Source organism: Scyliorhinus torazame, chromosome 21 (assembly GCF_047496885.1).
Source record: "Scyliorhinus torazame isolate Kashiwa2021f chromosome 21, sScyTor2.1, whole genome shotgun sequence".
Taxonomy (NCBI): Eukaryota; Metazoa; Chordata; class Chondrichthyes; order Carcharhiniformes; family Scyliorhinidae; genus Scyliorhinus; species Scyliorhinus torazame.
The window spans coordinates 2,656,820-2,675,811 of record NC_092727.1 but is presented as its reverse complement, the minus strand read 5'-3'; the positions used below and the strand labels follow the sequence as shown (position 1 = coordinate 2,675,811).

At 57.1% G+C, this 18,992-nt stretch overlaps 1 protein-coding gene across 1 annotated transcript in view; it reads right to left on the bottom strand.

The window, feature by feature from the left end:
• c1qtnf5 (C1q and TNF related 5) overlaps positions 1-18,992 on the bottom strand; it is a 36,146-nt gene that overhangs the window by 13,419 nt on the left and 3,735 nt on the right. The window contains exon 2 of the mRNA XM_072486358.1: positions 17,181-17,421. Coding sequence (XP_072342459.1) covers positions 17,181-17,394 — 214 coding nt within the window. The 5' untranslated portion in view covers positions 17,395-17,421. The remainder of the gene's footprint in view (positions 1-17,180; positions 17,422-18,992) is intronic.

The following is an 18,992-nucleotide window of genomic DNA, read 5'->3' as shown; positions in this document are numbered from 1 at the left end:
TGTCGGCATTGGCAGCACTGTAGGCGTCGGCATGGGCAGCACTGTAGGCATTGGCATGGGCAGCACTGTAGGTGTCGGCATGGGCAGCCCTGTAGGCATTGGCATGGGCAGCACTGTAGGTGTCGGCATGGGCAGCACTGTAGATGTCGGCATGGGCAGCACTGTAGGCGTCGGCATGGGCAGCACTGTGGGTGTGGGAATGGGCAGCACTCTAGGTGTCGGCATGGGCAGCACTGTAGGTATCGGCATGGGCAGCACTATAAGTGTCGGCATGGGCAGCACTGTAGGTGTCGGCATGGGCAGCACTGTTGGTGTCGGCATGGGCAGCACTGTAGGCGTCGGCATGGGCAGCACTGTGGGTGTCGGCATGGGCAGCACTGTAGGCGTCAGCATGGGCAGCACTGTAGGCGTCGGCATGGGCAGCACTGTAGGCATTGGCATGGGCAGCACTGTAGGTGTCGGCATGGGCAGCCCTGTAGGCATTGGCATGGGCAGCACTGTAGGTGTCGGCATGGGCAGCACTGTAGATGTCGGCATGGGCAGCACTGTAGGCGTCGGCATGGGCAGCACTGTGGGTGTGGGAATGGGCAGCACTGTAGGTGTCGGCATGGGCAGCACTGTAGGTATCGGCATGGGCAGCACTATAAGTGTCGGCATGGGCAGCACTGTAGGTGTCGGCATGGGCAGCACTGTTGGTGTCGGCATGGGCAGCACTGTGGGTGTCGGCATGGGCAGCACTGTAGGCGTCGGCATGGGCAGCACTGTGGGTGTCGGCATGGGCAGCACTGTAGGCGTCAGCATGGGCAGCACTGTAGGCGTCAGCATGGGCAGCACTGTAGGTGTCGGCATGGGCAGCACTGTAGGTATCGGCATGGGCAGCACTGTAGGCGTCGGCATGGGCAGCACTGTAGGCGTCGGCATGGGCAGCACTGTAGGCGTCAGCATGGGCAGCACTGTAGGTGTCGGCATGGGCAGCACTGTAGGCGTCAGCATGGGCAGCACTGTAGGCGTCAGCATGGGCAGCACTGTAGGCGTCAGCATGGGCAGCACTGTAGGTGTCGGCATGGGCAGCACTGTAGGTGTCGGCATGGGCAGCACTGTAGGCGTCGGCATGGGCAGCACTGTAGGTGTCGGCATGGGCAGCACTGTAGGTGTCGGCATGGGCAGCACTGTAGGCGTCAGCATGGGCAGCACTGTAGGCGTCAGCATGGGCAGCACTGTAGGTGTCGGCATGGGCAGCACTGTAGGCGTCAGCATGGGCAGCACTGTAGGTGTCGGCATGGGCAGCACTGTAGGTGTCGGCATGGGCAGCACTGTAGGTGTCGGCATGGGCAGCACTGTAGGTGTCGGCATGGGCAGCACTGTAGGTGTCGGCATGGGCAGCACTGTAGGTGTCGGCATTGGCAGCACTGTAGGTGTCGGCATGGGCAGCACTGTAGATGTCGGCATGGGCAGCACTGTAGGTGTCGGCATGGGCAGCACTGTAGGCGTTGGCATGGGCAGCACTGTAGGTGTCGGCATGGGCAGCACTGTAGGTGTCGGCATGGGCAGCACTGTAGGCGTCGGCATGGGCAGCACTGTAGGCGTCGGCATGGGCAGCACTGTAGGTGTCGGCATGGGCAGCACTGTAGGCGTTGGCATGGGCAGCACTGTAGGCGTCGGCATGGGCAGCACTGTAGGCGTCGGCATGGGCAGCACTGTAGGCGTTGGCATGGGCAGCACTGTAGGTGTCGGCTTGGGCAGCACTATGTGTGTCGGCATGGGCAGCACTGTAGGTGTCGGCATGGGCAGCACTGTAGGTGTCGGCATGGGCAGCACTGTAGGTGTCGGCATTGGCAGCACTGTAGGTGTCAGCATGGGCAGCACTGTAGGTGTCGGCATTGGCAGCACTGTAGGCGTCGGCATGGGCAGCACTGTAGGTGTCGGCATGGGCAGCCCTGTAGGCGTCGGCATGGGCAGCACTGTAGGTGTCGGCATGGGCAGCACTGTAGATGTCGGCATGGGTAGCACTGTTGGCGTCGGCATGGGCAGCACTGTGGGTGTGGGCATGGGCAGCACTGTAGGTGTCGGCATGGGCAGCGCTATAAGTGTCGGCATGGGCAGCACTGTAGATGTCGGCATGGGCAGCACTGTAGGCGTCGGCATGGGCAGCACTGTGGGTGTCGGCATGGGCAGCACTGTAGGCGTCAGCATGGGCAGCACTGTAGGCGTCAGCATGGGCAGCACTGTAGGTGTCGGCATGGGCAGCACTGTAGGCGTCAGCATGGGCAGCACTGTAGGCGTCAGCATGGGCAGCACTGTAGGCGTCGGCATGGGCAGCACTGTAGGCGTCGGCATGGGCAGCACTGTAGGCGTCGGCATGGGCAGCACTGTAGGCGTCGGCATGGGCAGCACTGTAGGCGTCGGCATGGGCAGCACTGTAGGCGTCGGCATGGGCAGTAATGTAGGCGTTGGCATGGGCAGCACTGTAGGCGTTGGCATGGGCAGCACTGTAGGCGTTGGCATGGGCAGCATTGTAGGCGTTGGCATGGGCAGCACTGTAGGTGTCGGCTTGGGCAGCACTATGTGTGTCGGCATGGGCAGCACTGTAGGTGTCGGCATGGGCAGCACTGTAGGTGTCGGCATTGGCAGTACTGTGGGCGTTGGCATGGGCAGCACTGTAGGCGTCGGCATGGGCAGCACTGTAGGTGTCGGCATGGGCAGCGCTGTAGGTGTCAGCATGGGCAGCACTGTAGGTGTCGGCATGGGCAGCACTGTAGGTGTCAGCATGGGCAGCACTGTAGGTGTCAGCATGGGCAGTACTGTGGGTGTCGGCATGGGCAGCACTGTAGGCGCCGGCATGGGCAGCACTGTAGGCGCCGGCATGGGCAGCACTGTAGGTGTCGGCATTGGCAGCACTGTAGGCGTCGGCATGGGCAGCACTGTAGGCATTGGCATGGGCAGCACTGTAGGTGTCGGCATGGGCAGCCCTGTAGGCATTGGCATGGGCAGCACTGTAGGTGTCGGCATGGGCAGCACTGTAGATGTCGGCATGGGCAGCACTGTAGGCGTCGGCATGGGCAGCACGGTGGGTGTGGGCATGGGCAGCACTATGGGTGTGGGAATGGGCAGCACTGTAGGTGTCGGCATGGGCAGCACTGTAGGTATCGGCATGGGCAGCACTATAAGTGTCGGCATGGGCAGCACTGTAGGTGTCGGCATGGGCAGCACTGTTGGTGTCGGCATGGGCAGCACTGTGAGTGTCGGCATGGGCAGCACTGTAGGCGTCGGCATGGGCAGCACTGTGGGTGTCGGCATGGGCAGCACTGTAGGCGTCAGCATGGGCAGCACTGTAGGCGTCAGCATGGGCAGCACTGTAGGTGTCGGCATGGGCAGCACTGTAGGTGTCGGCATGGGCAGCACTGTAGGCGTCAGCATGGGCAGCACTGTAGGTGTCGGCATGGGCAGCACTGTAGGCGTCGGCATGGGCAGCACTGTAGGCGTCGGCATGGGCAGCACTGTAGGTGTCGGCATGGGCAGCACTGTAGGCGTCAGCATGGGCAGCACTGTAGGCGTCAGCATGGGCAGTACTGTAGGTGTCGGCATGGGCAGCACTGTAGGCGTCAGCATGGGCAGCACTGTAGGCGTCAGCATGGGCAGCACTGTAGGCGTCAGCATGGGCAGCACTGTAGGTGTCGGCATGGGCAGCACTGTAGGCGTCGGCATGGGCAGCACTGTAGGTGTCGGCATGGGCAGCACTGTAGGTGTCGGCATGGGCAGCACTGTAGGCGTCAGCATGGGCAGCACTGTAGGTGTCGGCATGGGCAGCACTGTAGGTGTCGGCATTGGTAGCACTGTAGGTGTCGGCATGGGCAGCACTGTAGGTGTCGGCATGGGCAGCACTGTAGGTGTCGGCATGGGCAGCACTGTAGGTGTCGGCATTGGCAGCACTGTAGGTGTCGGCATGGGCAGCACTGTAGGTGTCGGCATGGGCAGCACTGTAGGTGTCGGCATGGGCAGCACTGTGGGTGTCGGCATGGGCAGCACTGTAGGTGTCGGCATGGGCAGCACTGTAGGTGTCGGCATTGGCAGCACTGTAGGCGTCGGCATGGGCAGCACTGTAGGCATTGGCATGGGCAGCACTGTAGGTGTCGGCATGGGCAGCCCTGTAGGCATTGGCATGGGCAGCACTATGTGTGTCGGCATGGGCAGCACTGTAGGTGTCGGCATAGGCAGCACTGTAGGTGTCGGCATGGGCAGCACTGTAGGTGTCGGCATTGGCAGCACTGTAGGCGTCGGCATGGGCAGCACTGTAGGCATTGGCATGGGCAGCACTGTAGGTGTCGGCATGGGCAGCCCTGTAGGCATTGGCATGGGCAGCACTGTAGGTGTCGGCATGGGCAGCACTGTAGATGTCGGCATGGGCAGCACTGTAGGCGTCGGCATGGGCAGCACTGTAGGTATCGGCATGGGCAGCACTATAAGTGTCGGCATGGGCAGCACTGTAGGTGTCGGCATGGGCAGCACTGTTGGTGTCGGCATGGGCAGCACTGTGGGTGTCGGCATGGGCAGCACTGTAGGCGTCGGCATGGGCAGCACTGTGGGTGTCGGCATGGGCAGCACTGTAGGCGTCAGCATGGGCAGCACTGTAGGCGTCAGCATGGGCAGCACTGTAGGTGTCGGCATGGGCAGCACTGTAGGTATCGGCATGGGCAGCACTGTAGGCGTCGGCATGGGCAGCACTGTAGGCGTCGGCATGGGCAGCACTGTAGGTATCGGCATGGGCAGCACTATAAGTGTCGGCATGGGCAGCACTGTAGGTGTCGGCATGGGCAGCACTGTTGGTGTCGGCATGGGCAGCACTGTGGGTGTCGGCATGGGCAGCACTGTAGGCGTCGGCATGGGCAGCACTGTGGGTGTCGGCATGGGCAGCACTGTAGGCGTCAGCATGGGCAGCACTGTAGGCGTCAGCATGGGCAGCACTGTAGGTGTCGGCATGGGCAGCACTGTAGGTATCGGCATGGGCAGCACTGTAGGCGTCGGCATGGGCAGCACTGTAGGCGTCGGCATGGGCAGCACTGTAGGCGTCAGCATGGGCAGCACTGTAGGTGTCGGCATGGGCAGCACTGTAGGCGTCAGCATGGGCAGCACTGTAGGCGTCAGCATGGGCAGCACTGTAGGCGTCAGCATGGGCAGCACTGTAGGTGTCGGCATGGGCAGCACTGTAGGTGTCGGCATGGGCAGCACTGTAGGCGTCGGCATGGGCAGCACTGTAGGTGTCGGCATGGGCAGCACTGTAGGTGTCGGCATGGGCAGCACTGTAGGTGTCGGCATGGGCAGCACTGTAGGCGTCAGCATGGGCAGCACTGTAGGCGTCGGCATGGGCAGCACTGTAGGTGTCGGCATGGGCAGCACTGTAGGCGTCAGCATGGGCAGCACTGTAGGTGTCGGCATGGGCAGCACTGTAGGTGTCGGCATGGGCAGCACTGTAGGTGTCGGCATGGGCAGCACTGTAGGTGTCGGCATGGGCAGCACTGTAGGTGTCGGCATGGGCAGCACTGTAGGTGTCGGCATTGGCAGCACTGTAGGTGTCGGCATGGGCAGCACTGTAGATGTCGGCATGGGCAGCACTGTAGGTGTCGGCATGGGCAGCACTGTAGGCGTTGGCATGGGCAGCACTGTAGGTGTCGGCATGGGCAGCACTGTAGGTGTCGGCATGGGCAGCACTGTAGGCGTCGGCATGGGCAGCACTGTAGGCGTCGGCATGGGCAGCACTGTAGGTGTCGGCATGGGCAGCACTGTAGGCGTTGGCATGGGCAGCACTGTAGGCGTCGGCATGGGCAGCACTGTAGGCGTCGGCATGGGCAGCACTGTAGGCGTCGGCATGGGCAGCACTGTAGGCGTTGGCATGGGCAGCACTGTAGGTGTCGGCTTGGGCAGCACTATGTGTGTCGGCATGGGCAGCACTGTAGGTGTCGGCATGGGCAGCACTGTAGGTGTCGGCATGGGCAGCACTGTAGGCGTTGGCATGGGCAGCACTGTAGGCGTCGGCATGGGCAGCACTGTAGGTGTCGGCATGGGCAGCACTGTAGGCGTTGGCATGGGCAGCACTGTAGGTGTCGGCATGGGCAGCACTGTAGGTGTCGGCATGGGCAGCACTGTAGGCGTTGGCATGGGCAGCACTGTAGGTGTCGGCATGGGCAGCACTGTAGGCGTTGGCATGGGCAGCACTGTAGGCGTCGGCATGGGCAGCACTGTAGGCGTCGGCATGGGCAGCACTGTAGGCGTCGGCATGGGCAGCACTGTAGGCGTTGGCATGGGCAGCACTGTAGGTGTCGGCTTGGGCAGCACTATGTGTGTCGGCATGGGCAGCACTGTAGGTGTCGGCATGGGCAGCACTGTAGGCGTCGGCATGGGCAGCACTGTAGGTGTCGGCATGGGCAGCACTGTAGGTGTTGGCATGGGCAGCACTGTAGATGTCGGCATGGGTAGCACTGTAGGTGTCGGCATGGGCAGCACTGTAGGCGTCGGCATGGGCAGCACTGTGGGTGTGGGCATGGGCAGCACTGTAGGTGTCGGCATGGGCAGCGCTATAAGTGTCGGCATGGGCAGCACTGTAGATGTCGGCATGGGCAGCACTGTAGGCGTCGGCATGGGCAGCACTGTGGGTGTCGGCATGGGCAGCACTGTAGGCGTCAGCATGGGCAGCACTGTGGGTGTCGGCATGGGCAGCACTGTAGGCGTCAGCATGGGCAGCACTGTAGGCGTCGGCATGGGCAGCACTGTAGGCGTCGGCATGGGCAGCACTGTGGGTGTCGGCATGGGCAGCACTGTAGGCGTCAGCATGGGCAGCACTGTAGGTGTCGGCATGGGCAGCACTGTAGGCATTGGCATGGGCAGCACTGTAGATGTCGGCATGGGCAGCACTGTAGGCGTCGGCATGGGCAGCACTGTAGGCATTGGCATGGGCAGCACTGTAGATGTCGGCATGGGCAGCACTGTAGGCGTCGGCATGGGCAGCACTGTAGGCATCAGCATGGGCAGCACTGTAGGCGTCAGCATGGGCAGCACTGTAGGCGTCGGCATGGGCAGCACTGTAGGCGTCGGCATGGGCAGCACTGTAGGCGTCAGCATGGGCAGCACTGTAGGCGCCGGCATGGGCAGCACTGTAGGTGTCGGCATGGGCAGCACTGTAGGCGCCGGCATGGGCAGCACTGTAGGTGTCGGCATGGGCAGCACTGTAGGCGCCGGCATGGGCAGCACTGTAGGTGTCGGCATGGGCAGCACTGTAGGTGTCGGCATGGGCAGCACTGTAGGCGTTGGCATGGGCAGCACTGTAGGCGTTGGCATGGGCAGCACTGTAGGCGTTGGCATGGGCAGCACTGTAGGTGTCGGCATGGGCAGCACTGTAGGTGTCGGCATGGGCAGCACTGTGGGTGTCGGCATGGGCAGTACTGTAGGTGTCGGCATGGGCAGTACTGTAGGTGTCGGCATGGGCAGCACTGTAGGCGTTGGCATGGGCAGCACTGTAGGCGTCGGCATGGGCAGTACTGTAGGTGTCGGCATGGGCAGCACTGTAGGTGTCGGCATGGGCAGTACTGTAGGTGTCGGCATGGGCAGCACTGTAGGCGTTGGCATGGGCAGCACTGTAGGCGTCGGCATGGGCAGTACTGTAGGTGTTGGCATGGGCAGCACTGTAGGCGTCGGCATTGGCAGCACTGTAGGTGTCGGCATGGGCAGTACTGTAGGTGTCGGCATGGGCAGCACTGTAGGCGTTGGCATGGGCAGCACTGTAGGCGTCGGCATGGGCAGCACTGTAGGCGTCGGCATTGGCAGCACTGTAGGTGTCGGCATGGGCAGCACTGTAGGTGTCGGCATGGGCAGCACTGTAGGTGTCGGCATGGGCAGCACTGTAGGTGTCGGCATGGGCAGCACTGTAGGTGTCGGCATGGGCAGCACTGTAGGCGTTGGCATGGGCAGCACTGTAGGCGTCGGCATGGGCAGCACTGTAGGCGTCGGCATTGGCAGCACTGTAGGTGTCGGCATGGGCAGCACTGTAGGCGTCGGCATGGGCAGCACTGTAGGTGTCGGCATGGGCAGCACTGTAGGCATTGGCATGGGCAGCACTGTAGGCGTCGGCATGGGCAGCACTGTAGGCGTCGGCATTGGCAGCACTGTAGGTGTCGGCATGGGCAGCACTGTAGGTGTCGGCATGGGCAGCACTGTAGGTGTCGGCATGGGCAGCACTGTAGGTGTCGGCATGGGCAGCACTGTAGGTGTCGGCATGGGCAGCACTGTAGGTGTCGGCATGGGCAGCACTGTAGGCGTCGGCATGGGCAGCACTGTAGGTGTCGGCATGGGCAGCACTGTAGGTGTAGGCATGGGCAGCACTGTAGGTGTCGGCATGGGCAGCACTGTAGGTGTCGGCATGGGCAGCACTGTAGGTGTCGGCATGGGCAGCACTGTAGGCGTCGGCATGGGCAGCACTGTAGGTGTCGGCATGGGCAGCACTGTATGTGGCGGCATGGGCAGCACTGTAGGCGTCGGCATGGGCAGCACTGTAGGCGTTGGCATGGGCAGCACTGTGTGTGTCGGCATGGGCAGCACTGTAGGCGTCGGCATGGGCAGCACTGTAGGTGTCGGCATGGGCAGCACTGTGTGTGTCGGCATGGGCAGCACTGTAGGCGTCGGCATGGGCAGCACTGTAGGCGTTGGCATGGGCAGCACTGTAGGTGTCGGCATGGGCAGCACTATGTGTGTCGGCATGGGCAGCACTGTAGGCGTTGGCATGGGCAGCACTGTAGGTGTCGGCATGGGCAGCACTATGTGTGTCGGCATGGGCAGCACTATGTGTGTCGGCATGGGCAGCACTGTAGTTGTCGGCATGGGCAGCACTGTAGGTGTCAGCATGGGCAGCACTGTAGGTGTCGGCATGGGCAGCACTGTAGGCGCCGGCATGGGCAGCATTGTAGGCGCCGGCATGGGCAGCACTGTAGGCGCCAGCATGGGCAGCACTGTAGGCGTCAGCATGGGCAGCACTGTAGGTGTCGGCATTGGCAGCACTGTAGGTGTCGGCATGGGCAGCACTGTAGGTGTCAGCATGGGCAGCACTGTAGGCGCCGGCATGGGCAGCACTGTAGGCGTCGGCATGGGCAGCACTGTAGGCGTCGGCATGGGCAGCACTGTAGGCGTCGGCATGGGCAGCACTGTAGGCGTCGGCATTGGCAGCACTGTAGGTGTCGGCATGGGCAGCACTGTAGGTGTCGGCATGGGCAGCACTGTAGGTGTCGGCATGGGCAGCACTGTAGGTGTCGGCATGGGCAGCACTGTAGGTGTCGGCATGGGCAGCACTGTAGGTGTCGGCATGGGCAGCACTGTAGGCGTCGGCATGGGCAGCACTGTAGGCGTCGGCATGGGCAGCACTGTAGGTGTCGGCATGGGCAGCACTGTAGGCGTCGGCATTGGCAGCACTGTAGGTGTCGGCATGGGCAGCACTGTAGGTGTCGGCATGGGCAGCACTGTAGGCGTCGGCATGGGCAGCACTGTAGGTGTCGGCATGGGCAGCACTGTAGGTGTCGGCATGGGCAGCACTGTAGGTGTCGGCATGGGCAGCACTGTAGGCGTCGGCATGGGCAGCACTGTAGGCGTCGGCATTGGCAGCACTGTAAGCGTCGGCATGGGCAGCACTGTAGGTGTCGGCATGGGCAGCACTGTAGGTGTCGGCATGGGCAGCACTGTAGGTGTCGGCATGGGCAGCACTGTAGGTGTCCGCATGGGCAGCACTGTGGGTGTCGGCATGGGCAGCACTGTAGGCGCCGGCATGGGCAGCACTGTGGGTGTCGGCATGGGCAGCACTGTAGGTGTCGGCATGGGCAGCACTGTGGGTGTGGGCATGGGCTGCACTATGGGTGTGGGAATGGGCAGCACTGTAGGTGTCGGCATGGGCAGCACTGTAGGTGTCCGCATGGGCAGCACTGTGGGTGTCGGCATGGGCAGCACTGTAGGTGTCGGCATGGGCAGCACTGTGGGTGTCGGCATGGGCAGCACTGTGGGTGTGGGCATGGGCTGCACTATGGGTGTGGGAATGGGCAGCACTGTAGGTGTCGGCATGGGCAGCACTGTAGGTATCGGCATGGGCAGCACTGTAGGCGTCGGCATGGGCAGCACTGTAGGCGCCGGCATGGGCAGCACTGTGGGTGTCGGCATGGGCAGCACTGTAGGTGTCGGCATGGGCAGCACTGTGGGTGTGGGCATGGGCTGCACTATGGGTGTGGGAATGGGCAGCACTGTAGGTGTCGGCATGGGCAGCACTGTAGGTATCGGCATGGGCAGCACTGTAGGCGTCGGCATGGGCAGCACTGTGGGTGTCAGCATGGGCAGCACTATAAGTGTCGGCATGGGCAGCACTGTGGGTGTCGGCATGGGCAGCACTGTGGGTGTCGGCATGGGCAGCACAGTGGATGTCGGCATGGGCAGCACTGTAGGTGTCGGCATGGGCAGCACTGTAGGCGTCGGCATGGGCAGCACTGTAGGCGTCGGCATGGGCAGCACTGTAGGCGTCGGCATGGGCAGCACTGTAGGCGTCGGCATGGGCAGCACTGTAGGCGTCGGCATGGGCAGCACTGTAGGTGTCGGCATGGGCAGCACTGTAGGTGTCGGCATGGGCAGCACTGTTGGTGTCGGCATGGGCAGCACTGTAGGTGTCGGCATGGGCAGCACTGTAGGTGTCGGCATGGGCAGCACTGTAGGTGTCGGCATGGGCAGCACTGTAGGTGTCGGCATGGGCAGCACTGTAGGTGTCGGCATGGGCAGCACTGTAGGTGTCGGCATGGGCAGCACTGTGGGTGTTGGCATGGGCAGCACTGTGGGTGTCAGCATGGGCAGCACTGTAGGTGTCGGCATGGGCAGCACTGTGGGTGTCGGCATGGGCAGCACTGTAGGTGTCGGCATGGGCAGCACTGTATGTGTCGGCATGGGCAGCACTGTAGGTGTTGGCATGGGCAGCACTGTAGGCGCCGGCATGGGCAGCACTGTAGGCGTCGGCATGGGCAGCACTGTAGGCGCCGGCATGGGCAGCACTGTAGGCGTCGGCATGGCTGAGAGACATGGGGAGTTCCTGCAAGTGGAGATAATTAAGTTTGCTCTTGGAGGGTCAGAGGATGGATTTCGTGTGAGATGCAGGCTGTTCGGTGTTTAAAGATTTGTTTGTCACCAGCGAATAAAGGCGGGGGGTGGCGGGGGGGGGTCTTTTCTAGGGGAGGGTTTAGTTGGGCAAGTTTTAAAAGGGGAAAAATGACAAACTGGTTGTACTTTAACTGTTTTTTGGATGGTTGGGGTTTTTTATTATGTTTGGAATAAAACCTTTTTAAAAACTTTATAAGTGGCATTTGAACTGTTGGGTCGCTTAATCGGAATTAGCGGCAGATGTAAATAGTAAGTTTAAGTTTTTCCTTCTGTTTAAGAACTGTAACTGTAAAGCTATTTCTTTGATATTGTGGTTAATTCTGTGTTTAAATTAAAGTTAGTTTTAACATAAAAGATACCCATTGATCAGAGTCATCACTTCTTTCTCACAGTTTTACAAATTTAAAAATTGTTTGGAGTTCCCGTTCGGTATCCTAACAAACACACAAGTCCTTGACCAAGAAATATCTACTAACCAGAAAATCAGACTTCAATTTGATTCATAACCAAATCAGTAAATCCATCAAGTGTGCTGTCACCATAAAATATCTGACACAAGTAATTGTATGAAATATTTACACTGTTTTGTTATCATGTGGACAAATATTGGAAAGTAATTAAATAATCAGACTGGTTCCAGCCTGTAACTTAATCAATAATTTCAGTTGGCATATAAAGTAAAACATCGAATCAATACACAGCCTCATCACATTCAGCACTTCAAGTTGAAACCCTTTTAATGGCTCAGGAGGTAAAGGTGCTGCCTGATGTAGCACAGAGCATGTTTGTGACCTGTCCAGTCCTTAGTTATGATCACTGCCCTCAGTGCTCACTGAGAGAGAGTGAGTCAGTGTTCTTAATCCTAATAAATGTCAGCTGATCCTTGCTGAAAAATGCATTCACAAGGATGCTGGATGTAGACCAGGATTGGGTTTGGCTGTGAGGAAGTTCACTGTCAAATAGCAGAAAGACAAAAACTCGGAATTAGCAGGTCAGTCAGCATCTGTAACTACAAAGAATGGGTTAAAGTTCTAGGGTGAGGCAGTGAATGGACAGCTGATGCTTGCAGAGCGCTTATCCCAACCAAAATCAGCAGCTTGGCAAAAGCAAGGAAAAACTGGGCTTCCCAATGCTGAGAGACTGTGGCTGGCTCTGTAAACAGGCGTAAGTGCGAATCCTGGGAATCAGTCCAAATAAGTTGTATGCCACACCATTTCAAAAGAAACAATGTGGAATTTTGATCATAAATCATGCCCGGGGTGTGTTCCAACTTACTTTAAAAGAAAACAAATACATTTATTTAGTTACCCGGATCACTGCTCCTGGGCCCCAGACATCCCTCCTCACTGCCCCTTACACCGCCAGCTGAATATAATTAAGAATAGAAACAAGTAATAAGCAGCTGAATGGTTACTGAAAACCATGAACACATTCCCTTAAAGGGGTACTGCTGTCAGGGGGGAGAACAGGAGGGAAAACTTCTTGTTTAAAGGAGGTAATCCTGATCAGTCCAAGGGCGGCACGGTGGCCCAGTGGTTAGCACTGCTGTCTCACGGCGCTGAGGACCCAGGTTCGATCCTGGACCTGGGTCACTGTCCTTGTGGAGTTTGCACATTCCCCCCATGTCTGCGTGGGTCTCACCCCCACAACCCAAAGATGTGCAGGCTAAGTGGATTGGACATGCTAAATTGTCCCTTAATTGGAAAAAAATAATAGGGTACTCTAAATTTTTTTTTAAAATCTTAATCAGACCATTAACATAGTTTCAACACCACCAAAATCCAGGACAGGGAAGAGGCTGGCTGCGGCAAAGGAATTGAAGGGGTTTATGGAACAGATGGGGGGAGTAGACCCATGGAGGTTTGCACGGCCAAGGACGAAGGAGTTTTCCTTTTTCTCACATGTCCAAAGGTATACTCTCGCATCGACTTTTTTGTTCTGAGCAGGGTGCTAATACCGGAGGTGGTGGAGACTGAGTATTCGGCAATCGCAGTGTCGGATCATGCCCCGCATTGGGTGGATCTACAGGTTTGTGTGGAGAGGGGGCAATGCCCGCTGTGGAGATTGGATGTGGGGTTGCTAGCGGGCAAAGCGATCTGTTGGCGGGTTAATAAGTCCATCCAGAACTACCAGGTATCAAATGATACGGGGGAGGTCTCTGCAGCGACGGTTTGGGAATCTCTGAAGGCAGTGGTCAGAGGGGAATTAATCTCGATACGGGCACACAGAGAAAAGGCGGAATGGGCTGAGAGGGATAGATTAGTGGAGGAGATACTCCAGGTAGACAGGAGATACTCGGAGGCCCCGGACGCGGGGCTACTGAGGGAGCAACGGAGGTTACAGGTGGAGTTTGGGCTGCTAACCACAGGGAAAGCAGTGGAACAGGTGAGGAAGGCAAGGGGGGCGATTTCTGAGTACGGGGAAAAGGCAAGCAGAATGTTGGCGCACCAGCTCAGGAAAAGGGAGGCGGCCAGGGAGATAGGTAAAGTAAAGAGTACAGACGGGAATACTGTCCTGGACCCAGCAGGGGTGAACGAGATGTTTAAGGACTTCTATAGTAAATTATGAATCGGAATCCCCGGCTGGGGTGGAGGGGATGAGGCAGTTTTTGGATCAGTTGAGGTTCCTGAGGGTGGAGGAGGATCTGGTGGAGGGCTGGGTGCCCCAATTGAGATTGAGGAAGTAATCGAGGGGCTGGAGGGCATGCAGTCGGGCAAGGCCCCGGGGCCTGACGGCTACCCGGTGGAATTCCAAAAGAAGTTTTCAGAGATATTGAGCCCACTGCTGATGAGGACATTTAACGAAGCAAGAGAGACGGGAGTCCTCCCCCTAACTATGTCGCAGGCCTCAATTTCATTGATCCTGAAACGGGAGAAGGATCTGGAGCAATGCGGGTCAAACAGACCGATTTCTCTACTGAATGTGGACGCCAAACTGCTGGCTAAGATACTGGCCACAAGGATAGAGGAATGTGTCACGGGGGTGATAGGGGAAGACCAGGCGGGATTTGTAAAGGGCAGGCAACTCGAGGCCAATGTTCGAAGACTTCTAAATGTCATTATGATGCCCTCAGAAGGAGGGGAGATGGAGGTGGTGATAGCGATGGATGCAGAGAAGGCTTTTGATCGGGTGGAGTGGATTTACCTGTGGGAGGCGCTGGGAAGGTTTGGGTTTGGTGAGGGCTTTATTGACTGGGTGCGGGTGCTCTATCAGGCACCAGTAGCCGGTGTGCGTACGAACCGGCTGAGGTCGGGGTATTTTAAACTACACCGAGGAACGAGGCAAGGGTGCCCCCTCTCCCCGTTACTGTTTGCTCTGGCCATAGAGCCATTGGCCATGGCGTTAAGAGCCTTGAGGAACTGGAAAGGGCTGGTTCGGTGTGGGGGGGGGGGGGGGGGGGTGGGGGGGGGGGGGGGAGGAGAGCACCGGGTCTCGCTTTACGCAGATGACCTGCTCTTGTATAAAGCGAGATGTTTGCGATCCAGGCAAGAGAACAGGAGAAGAGACTGGGAGAGCTGCCGCTTAGCATGGTAGGTCATTTGATACCTGGGAATCCAGGTGGCCTGGAAATGGGAGGTACTACACCAGTTAAACGTGTCCCGGTTGGTAGAACAAATGGAAGGGGACTTTAAGAGATGGGACATGCTCCCACTGTCACTGGCGGGGAGGGTCCAGACTGTGAAAATGACAGTCCTCCCCAGATTTCGGTTTGTCTTTCAGTGCCTCCCCATCTTCACCCCAAAGGCCTTTTTCAAGCGGGTGAATAAGATTATTTCAGGCTTTGTGTGGGCGGGTAAAACCCCGCGAGTGAAACAAGTATTGCTGGAGCGCAGTCGGGGGGAGGGTGGGTTGGTGCTGCCGAACTCCTGCAATTACTACTGGACAGCTAATATAGCCATGATTAGGAAGTGGGTAGTGGGGGAGGGGTTGGTATGGGAGCGGATGGAGGCGGCGTCATGTAAAGACACCAGTCTGGGAGCACTGATAACGGCCCCTCTGCCGTTCCCGCCGGCCCGATACTCCACATGTCCGGTGTTAGTGGCGGCTCTGAGGATCTGGGGGCAATGGGGGAGATATAAGAGAGTGGAGGGAGCATCGATTTGAACCCCGATTTATAATAATTATCGGTTTGTACCGGTAGGCTGGATGGTGGGATCTGGAGATGGCAATGGGCAGGAATTGGAAGGATGGGGGATCTATTTATAGGCGGGAGCTTCCCCAGCTTGAAAGCTTTGGAGGATAAATTTAAATTGCCAGCAGGGAATGGTTTTAGGTATTTGCAGGTGTGAGACTTCCTGAGAAAACAGGTGCCGGCCTTTCCGCTGCTGCCGCCACGGGGGATACAGGATAGAGTAGTTTCCAGTACCTGGGTGGGGAAGGTATCGGATATTTACCAGGAGCTTTCGGAGGTGGAGGAAACCCCGGTGGAGGAGCTTAAGGGCAAGTGGGAGGGTGAGCTCGGAGGAGAGATAGAGGCGGGGCTATGGGCGGATGACCTTAGCAGGGTTAATACCTCCTCATCATGCGCCAGGCTTAGCCTGTTACAATTTAAGGTAGTTCATCGGGCTCACGTGACAGTGGTTAGAGAGAGTTTTTCGGGGTTGAGGATAGGTGTGCGAGGTGCGCGGGAAGCCCAACAAATCATGTCCACATGTTTTGGGCACACCCGAAGCTTAGAGGGTTTTCCAGGATTTTGCTAAGGCAATGTCCACGGTACTAAAAACACGGGTGGTGCCGAGTCCGGAGGTAGCGATCTTTGGAATGTCGGAAGATCCGGGCGTTCAGGGGGCGAAAGAGGTCGTCGTCTTGGCCGTTGCCTCCCTGGTAGCCCGGAGACTGATCTTGTTATTGTGGAGGGACTCGAAGCCCCCGAGTGTAGAGACCTGGGTTAGTGACATGGCTGGGTTTCTCAGTCTCGAGAAAATAAAGTTCGCCTTAAGAGGGTCAATGGTCGGGTTCACCCGGAGGTGGCAGCCGTTCATCGACTTTCTCGGGGAAAATTGAAATGTCAGCAGATGCAGTATTCTGGGGGGGGGGGGGGGCAGCGGGGGCAGATTGTTGTTGTCTGGGTGGGGTGTGTGAATATTGAGTTGGGGGGGAAATGTTTATTATACCATGTTGATGTCATTGTCTATGTTATTTTTATAAAAATTTTCAAATACCTTAATAAAAATATATATTTTTTAAACTTAGTTTCAACACATTCATATTATTGTTCTCTGATAAATAAACAAAATAAAAGTATCAAACTGCAGGATAGTGCCTCAGACAGAAGTACTTCAATGGCACAGGCTAAGAGGAAGGAATGCAGTATACTGCCGGGAACAAATTGACTAAATGAAGGAACATGGAGGGTTTGTGTCTCGCGGATGGCTTTAATGTTACACCATGCTTTGTGGGTCATGTCTCTAACCTAAGAGGAACAGTAAGCAGTCGACAAACACCAGGTTAAAGTCCAACAGTTTTGTTTGGAATCACTAGGTTTCGGAGCACAGCTTCTTCCTCAGGTGAGTGAATGAAGGAGCTGCGCTCCGGGACTTTAATTTGGTGCCCTTACTGTGCCCACCCCAGTCTAACGCCGGCATCGCCACATCATGGCTAAGAGGAATACTCTGGGCAGGAAGGATAGAGAGCAGTGTCCAACCCTCTGAGAACACAAATTAAGACTGTAACAACACACTCGTTAAGACAATTATGATTTTTGATTTGTTCTCCTTTCTCTCTTCCCTTGAAAGCATTGCATACATTCCCTAGGCTCCAGGGATGTCTCGCCCAAGGGATCATGATAGTGGACAGTGAGAGTTGGCCGGCAATTCAGCTACGAGAACATTACAGATGAGTCAGTACTGCTTTCACCCCAAATTCCATTTCATTATAAAATCTAACTAGTGTGAGGCTCTGGGTTTAAATTATTTGTTGATTTTGGTTTGGTTTTTAATGTAACACATGTTTCTAAAATCAGAGAGCTCTGGGATCAATGGTCAGGAGGAGCAAGGAAATTGTTACAAGATCCTTACCTTGTGTTCCTGCATCGCCCTTTTGTCCTGGTACTCCAGGCATTCCATCCCTACCATTTCTCCCATCCCGCCCCACCATCCCTGGATGTCCGTTACGTCCCGGTGTTCCTGGGATTCCTGGATGACCATCACAAACTCCATAAACGTTGTTGTCCCTAGTGTTGGTCGAGGCACTTGACAGCAACAAGACCAACACAGAAATAACACAACTCATCCTGAGGTTCAGGGAGAGACTCCGACCCTGTTGAGAAAAAATGAATCACTGGTTATAGCCCAGCTGGAGAATTGTATCTAATTCTGGGCACCACATTTTAGGAAGCATTTCAAGACTTTGATGAGAGAGCAGATGAGGTTTACTAGAATTTTCTCAAGCATTCTATCAAGTACTCTTGCGAGTCCTGACAGGCAGAGAGATTTGGGCATGTCCACCGATCACTGAAAGTGGTAACGCATGTGGGTAAGGTGGTCAAGAAGGCATAGGGCAAGGCAGGGATGCCCTCTGTCCCCATTATTGTTTGCACTGGCGATTGAGCCCCTGGCGATAGCGTTGAGGGGTTCCAAGAAGTGGAGGGGAGTACTTAGAGGAGGAGAAGAACACCGGGTATCTTTGTATGCGGACGATTTGCTACTATACGTGGCAGACCCGGCGGAGGGGATGCCAGAAATAATGCGGATACTTGGGGAGTTTGGGGATTTTTCAGGGTATAAATTGAACATGGGGAAAAGTGAGTTGTTTGTGGTGCATCCAGGGGAGCAGAGTAGAGGAATAGAGGACCTACCGTTGAGGAAGGTGACAAGGGACTTTTGTTACCTGGGGATCCAGATAGCCAAGAATTGGGGCACATTGCATAGGTTAAATTTAACGCGGTTGGTGGAACAGATGGAGGAGGATTTCAAGAGATGGGATATGGTATCCCTGTCACTGGCAGGGAGGGTGCAGGCGGTTAAGATGGTGGTCCTCCTGAGATTCCTCTTTGTGTTTCAGTGCCTCCCGGTGGTGATCACGAAGGCTTTTTTAAAAAGGATTGAAAAGAGCATCATGGGTTTTGTGTGGGCCGGGAAGACCCCGAGAGTGAGGAAGGGATTCTTACAGCGTAGCAGGGATAGGGCGGGGGCTGGCACTACCGAGCCTAAGTGAGTATTATTGGGCTGCTAATATTTCAATGGTGAGTAAGTGGATGGGAGAGGAGGAGGGAGCGGCGTGGAAGAGATTAGAGAGGGTGTCCTGTAGGGGGACTAGCCTACAGGCTATGGTGACAGCCCCATTGCCGTTCTCACCGAGGAACTACACCACAAGCCCGGTGGTGGTGGCTACACTGAAGATTTGGGGACAGTGGAGACGGCATAGGGGAAAGACTGGAGCCTTGGGGGGGTCCCCGATAAGAAACAACCATAGGTTTGCCCCGGGGGGAATGGATGGGGGATATGGAATGTGGCAAAGAGCAGGAATAACGCAACTGAAAGATCTGTTTGTGGATGGGAAGTTCGCGAGTCTGGGAGCGCTGACCGAGAAATATGGGTTGCCCCAAGGGAATGCATTCAGGTATATGCAACTGAGGGCTTTTGCGAGGCAACAGGTGAGGGAATTCCCGCAGCTCCCGACACAAGAGGTGCAGGACAGAGTGATCTCAAAGACATGGGTGGGGGATGGTAAGGTGTCAGATATATATAGGGAAATGAGGGACGAAGGGGAGACTATGGTAGATGAACTAAAAGGGAAATGGGAAGAAGAGCTGGGGGAGGAGATCGAGGAGGGGCTGTGGGCAGATGCCCTAAGCAGGGTAAACTCGTCGTCCTCGTGTGCCAGGCTAA